At 53.8% G+C, this 6,000-nt stretch overlaps 1 protein-coding gene across 1 annotated transcript in view; it reads right to left on the bottom strand.

Moving 5' to 3' along the window:
* The window catches only part of TTYH1 (tweety family member 1), a 61,233-nt gene extending 55,639 nt beyond the window's left edge, over positions 1 to 5,594 (bottom strand). Inside the window, exon 1 of the mRNA XM_056863650.1 lies at positions 5,340 to 5,594. Coding sequence (XP_056719628.1) covers positions 5,340 to 5,456 — 117 coding nt within the window. The 5' untranslated portion in view covers positions 5,457 to 5,594. The remainder of the gene's footprint in view (positions 1 to 5,339) is intronic.
* Between the last annotated feature and the right edge of the window lie 406 nt (positions 5,595 to 6,000).

Below are 6,000 nucleotides of genomic sequence, written 5' to 3' on the forward strand. Positions count from 1 at the left end.
TGGCAACAGGACTTGGTGTAGTGGTTAAGAGCAGTGGTTTGGAGCGGCGGACTCTGATCTGGAGAACCGGGTTTGATTCCCCACTCCTCCACATGAGCGGCGGAGGCTAATCTGGTGAATCGGGTTGGTTTCCCCACTCCTACACGTGAAGCCAGATGGGTGACCTTGGGCCAGTCACACTCTCTCAGCCCCACCCTCCTCACAGGGTGTCTGTTGTGGGGAAGGGAAGGGGATTGTAAGCTGGTTTGATTCTTCCTTAAATGGTAGAGAAAAGTCGACATATAAAAACCAACTCTTATTACTTGCCCCTCACATTTTCCAAGTACAATTAATTTCCTCTCACATTTGCCAAGCAAGATGGATGCCACTTAATGAGAAGAGATAGGGCAAATGAGAGCCAGCATGGTGTAGTGGTTAAGAGTGGTGGTTAGGAGCGGCGGACTCTGATCTGGAGAACCGGGTTTGATTCCCCGCTTCTCCCCATGAACGGCGGACGCTAATCTGCTGAACCGGGTTGGTTTCCCCATTCCTCCACATGAAGCTACCTTGGGCTAGTCACAGTTCTCTTAGAGCTCTCTCAGCCCCACCTACCTCACAGGGTGTCTGTTGTGGGGTGGGGAAGGGAAAGGGGATTGTAAGCCGGTTTGATTCTTCCTTAAGTGGAAGAGAAAGTCGGCATACAAAAACCAACTCTTCTTCTTCTTGAATGAGGGGTGTCGAATTCATTTGTTACGAGGGCCGGATGCGACATAAATGTCACTTAGTTGGGATGGGCCATGCCTCACCAGCCCAGATTGGGAGCTGGGTGGGTGGGTGGCTTCCTCGGCTTGTGAGCCTGCTGCAGAACTGAAGTATGTGGCTGCCTCAGCTGGATCATGGGCCAGATAAGAGCTCTCAAGGGGCCGGATCCAGCCCTCAGGCCGTATGTTTGACACCCCTGACAAATGCTGAGATGAAAACACTGATTGTGTATTGGAGGTGTGTGCAAAATTCAGTTTACAATGCCAAAACCCCAGATGACAAACCCCAGATTTGAAGTATTTGAGTTTTGTACTAGATATGTAGTGGAAAGAACTCTCTCGGTTGGCATAGTGGGACCCATAGCCTGGCATAGGGTCCACCACTGACCAGAGGGGGATGCCTAGGGTTGCCAACCACCAGGTACTAGCTGGAGATCTCCTGCCATTACAAATGGAGAAAATGGCTGCTTTAGCAATTGGACTCTACGGCATTGAAGTCCCTCCCCTCTCCAAACCCTGCCTTCCTCAGGCTCCACCCCAAAACCCTCCCACCGGTTACGAAGAGGGACCTGGCAACCCTAGGGATGCCCAATCCACTTCCACCAATAACCGGAGATCCTTCTGAGACCTCTGCGTGATGGCGGGACATGAAACAGCATGCAGATGGTCATGCTGTACTCTTTCCTGCTGGACGTATCTGCTTGCATGCTTTCATGTGCGTGCGCATACACAAGGGGCGGAGTGGTCAGTGGGGGTGTTATGGACGGCAGCCTGCCCAGAAGTCTCCACAGTTGCAACTGCCCTGTGTAGGGAGCATTTCCCACTGGAGGGCATTCACAATATGAACCCTCCCACCAACCGTAATATGAAGTCATTCAATCCAGAATGGAGAGTCCGCATGGTGTAGTGGTTAGACTAGACTCTGGGAGACTCAGGTTTGAATCCCCGCTCTGCCATGGAAGCTCACTGGGCGACCTTGGGCCAGCCACATACTCTCAGCCTCACCCACCCCACAGGGTTGTTGTGGGTATAAAATGGAGGAGAGGGTCTCCGTCGGGGAGAGAGGCAGGGTATAAACGACATAAATCACAATAATACTTCAACGTCGTAATGTGTAGCTTCTCCCTGCCCCAAAAGACCACAATCAGCTCCAGAACTCTATCTGAGAACCTCTTTTCTCCACCCAGATTTCTCACGGTTCCCACTATTTAAAGGCATCCACACTGTTATGACCGCAGGATGACATCTATTTCTTCCATCTGCTCTTTTCAAGTGAGCTTATTGGCCGCTAGATGTATAGTTCAGTCAAGAAACAGGTGGGAAACCTTCTGCATAACTCACAACTTGTTCATCTAATGTCACTTCCAGCCAGAATTCCAACAGGATAAATTTAACCTGTGCTACAGGTGGTTTCTATGACTTCCACATGGGGTGGGGGACCCCTCGGTACAATGCCAATGTGCCAGTTAACGCCAGAATACATCGCTGCCACTGTGCCATCCCCCCCTGCGGCCCATCTAACAATGTATTTGACTCTTGTGCCAACTGGGCAGCGCAGCTAATTGCTGTGGGATGCGGCGAACATGCTGAGCGCATAACTCGGTGCCAAAATGAGGCGGGGAGGAGGGGCGTGAATGGATTCACAGGGGACCGAACCGTCCGTGGCTGCTGGGGACGACCGCAGAAAGACGGACCAAGACGGATCTAAGTCTTCAGTGGACGGAGCTGGGAATCATCAAGATGTGGTATTACCCCACAAGCTTCTCGGTTGATTTAAAGCACGTTGAAACTCATCACTGGGGAAATGATGCTGGATTAGCTGGACCACTGGGTGCGACTGCCTTTTCTGAAAACCCCCAAAGAGGCCGGTTGGGATAATGCAATTTCATGAAAATTCTCCCTCAAATAATTAGGTACGCCACAAGCTGGGAGGGCACATCTCTCCCACACCTTCCCCCTAATTACGATATTGCTTTAGAGAGTCTATTAATCCAATATTAACCCCCCCCCCCCCCCCCCCACACCCCCCACCCCCCCCCTTCCAATATTTGACATTTGGCGGTCAGTTCCACAGGCCAGCATGTGACAAATTAGGTAGATAGAGGACTGATGGGGAACCATATTGCACACCTGTTTAGTGCAGTGTGTACCAAGGTCCGCTATTTGGTAAATTTCAAACAAATACCCCTTGTGGCTTTGGTTAAGAATCAGCTGGCTCTTCTTTCGGGCAGAAGGAAAACATCCACTTCTCTTTTCATTCACACAATTGTCTTCCTAATTGAGCGTGTCCAGAGGAGGGCAACAAAGATGGGGAGGAGTCTGGAGACCAAGTCCTATGAGGAAAGGTTGAAGGAGCTGGGTATGTTTAGCCTGAAGAGAAGACTGAGAGGGGATATGATAACCATGTTCAAGTACTTGAGGGGCTGTCATATAGAGGAGGGTGCCGAGTTGTTTTCTGTTGCCCAAGAAGGTCGGACCAGAACCAACGGGTTAAAATTAAATCAAAAGAGTTTTCGTCTAGACATTAGGAAGAATTTTCTAAGTTAGAGCGGTTCCTCAGTGGAACAAGCTTCCTCGGGAGGTGGTAAGTGCTCCTTCTCTGGAGGTTTTTAAGCAGAGGCTAGATGGCCATCTGTCAGCAGTGCTGATTCTATGACCTTAGGCAGATGATGAGAGGGAGGGCACCTTGGCCATCTTCTGGGCATGGAGTAGGAGTCACTTGGGGTGTTGGGGGAGGTAGTTGTGAATTTCTTGCATTGTGCAGGGGGTTGGACTAGATGACCCTCCCCTTTCTCTTCCAACTCTATGATTCTATGAATTCCAAGTGGGCTCACTCACATTTGTGCTGAAATAAATGTACCAGATGTCACGTCACGCAACGCTCGGGTTTGGGGGAGTAGATAAATGAGATGATAAACAAGGATGCACAGATAAGCCTTTAGGAAGTTATAAACCTGGTTCACACAACCTAGTTATACCCACACAGGCGCACTGAGATGTCACATGTGAACCAGCCAATCGTAACTCTAGCTGACACAGAAATCGCTCTGGGCTCTGCCACATCCACACATTTTGCTTTCTCTACACGGGTGCGCTCTCTAGGCCCGCAGTGTCCACTCGCTTACAGAAGAGAACTCCTACAAGGGAAGCTGCAAACTGGGCCAGTCATGCGCCTTCCGCCTCAGCTACCTCACAGGGTTGTTGTGAGGAGAAGACTGAGGAGAGGACAAACGGCGTAAGCCACTTTGGGTCCTCACTGGGGAGAAAGACAGGATATTAACACAGTCAGTGCCTACACTAAGAGACAATGTTAGAATTTTCTAACAGCTAGAGCGGTTCCTCAGTGGAACAGACTTCCTCGGGAGGTGGTGAGCTCTCCTTCCCTGGAGGTTTTTCAGCAGAGGCTAGATGGCCATCTGTCAGCAAGGATGATTCTAGGACCTTAGGCAGATCACGAGAGGGAGGGCACCTTGGCCATCTTCTGGGCATGGAGTGGGGGTCACTGGGGGTGTGGGGTAGGAGGTAGTTGTGAATTTCCTGCATTGTGCAGGGGGTAGGACTAGATGACCCTGGTGGTCCCTCCCAACTCTACGATTCTATGACCTTCATTAAATATGAGAAGGGTGTCGGAATCCAAATCCCTCAACAGCCGGGTGTGGCTCTTGAGGCTTCCCGAGTTCAGAGCTGGAGCTCCTCAGGCAGAGAGCGGCCTCCTTGAACTCCGGCACAGGTGGCCCCCCTTACTTCCAACCCCCCCTTCCTCTGCCTTCCTCTCCATCCATTCTCATCCCCATCCGCCTCCCCCCTTCACTCTCCATCCAGACCTCCATCTTTCCCCGTCAGGTTGTGCTCCCACCGCCCACTCATCCCTCCACCCACCCACCCTTCCCTCCTCTCCCTCCCTTTCCCTCCCCTCCTTCTCCAGGTATCTTTCGTGGTCCTTCCCCCTCCCTCTCTCCTGGGTTCGGTCACACATCTGATGCGCCGCCCTCCCTCATTCCCGGGCTCCTTCCGCCTGCCTTCCCTCGCTTCCAGATCCGAGGCTCCCCTTTCCTGCCTCCGGGAGGTGCCTTCCCAGTCTTCAGCACCCCTGATTTTTTGCCCCTCCAGGTCCGGCTGATGTTTAGTCTTTTCACCTCTCCCTTCCCCAGCCCCCCCCCCCAGATCTCTCTGCCTCATCCTCCACCCAGATGTTTGCACAGGCAGGCGCTTGCCTCCATCCAGATGTTTCCACGGGCAGGCACTTGCTCTTCTCTCACCCCTGGACCTCTCCATCCATCCATCCATCCATCCATCCATATGTTTCCACGGGCAGGCACTTGTTCTTCTCTCGCCCCTGGACCTCTCCATCCATCCATCCATCCATCCATCCATCCATCCATCCATCCACCCACCCACCCACCCATCCACCCACCCACCCATCCATCCATCCATCCATCCATCCATCCATCCATCCATCCATCCATCCCTCTTCTCCGGCCACCATCCGGATCGCCCCCTGCCCCTCACTCCCTTCTCCCTCGCCTCTCCCCTTTCTCAGCTCCCTGCCCCCTCGCCCCCCCAGCCCCCCCCTCCGCCCCGGCACCCACCTGCTGGTACCCCCCAGTCCTCCGGGGCAAATTCGCTCCCCACCGCCTCGAACTGGAAGTTGACGTGCGGCGCCTGGTGCAGGAGGAAGGACCACAGGGAAGCCCGGTAGCCCTGGGGGGACCCCATCACTCCCGCGCCGGCCCCCCGGATCCCCTCCCCGGGGCGCTCACCGCTCGGGACGCCGACCACCCATGCTGGCACAGGGAGGGATGGCGGGGAACGGAGTGCCGGCAGGCAGCGCGGAGCATCAGGGCTTATCCGCCCGGGATATTGGGGGGGGGGCGATGGGGGGGGAATGCAGGGGGGGGTCAGGGGGGAGATTGGGAAAGGCGCAGCGCCACCTCGTGGGCTTCTGCGGCTTTTCGCCCTCGCTCTTGCCTACCCGGCCTGGCAGGCGGAGGGTTCCCCCTTAGAGGATTTTAGTTTGCCGTCAAGCCACAGCTGGCCTAAGAAGAAGAAGAAGAGTTGGTTTTTATATGCCGACTTTCTCTACCACTTTAGGGAGAATCAAACATACAATCTCCTTCCCCTTCCCACAACAGACGCCCTGTGAGGTAGGTGGGGCTGAGAGAGCTGTGACTAGCCCAAAGTCACCCAGCTGGCTTCGTGAGTAAAAAGATACGGTAAAGGTCCCCTGTGCAAGCACCGGGTCATTCCTGACCCATGGGGT

The sequence above is a fragment of the Euleptes europaea genome, chromosome 18 (assembly GCF_029931775.1).
Source record: "Euleptes europaea isolate rEulEur1 chromosome 18, rEulEur1.hap1, whole genome shotgun sequence".
NCBI classification, from domain to species: Eukaryota; Metazoa; Chordata; class Lepidosauria; order Squamata; family Sphaerodactylidae; genus Euleptes; species Euleptes europaea.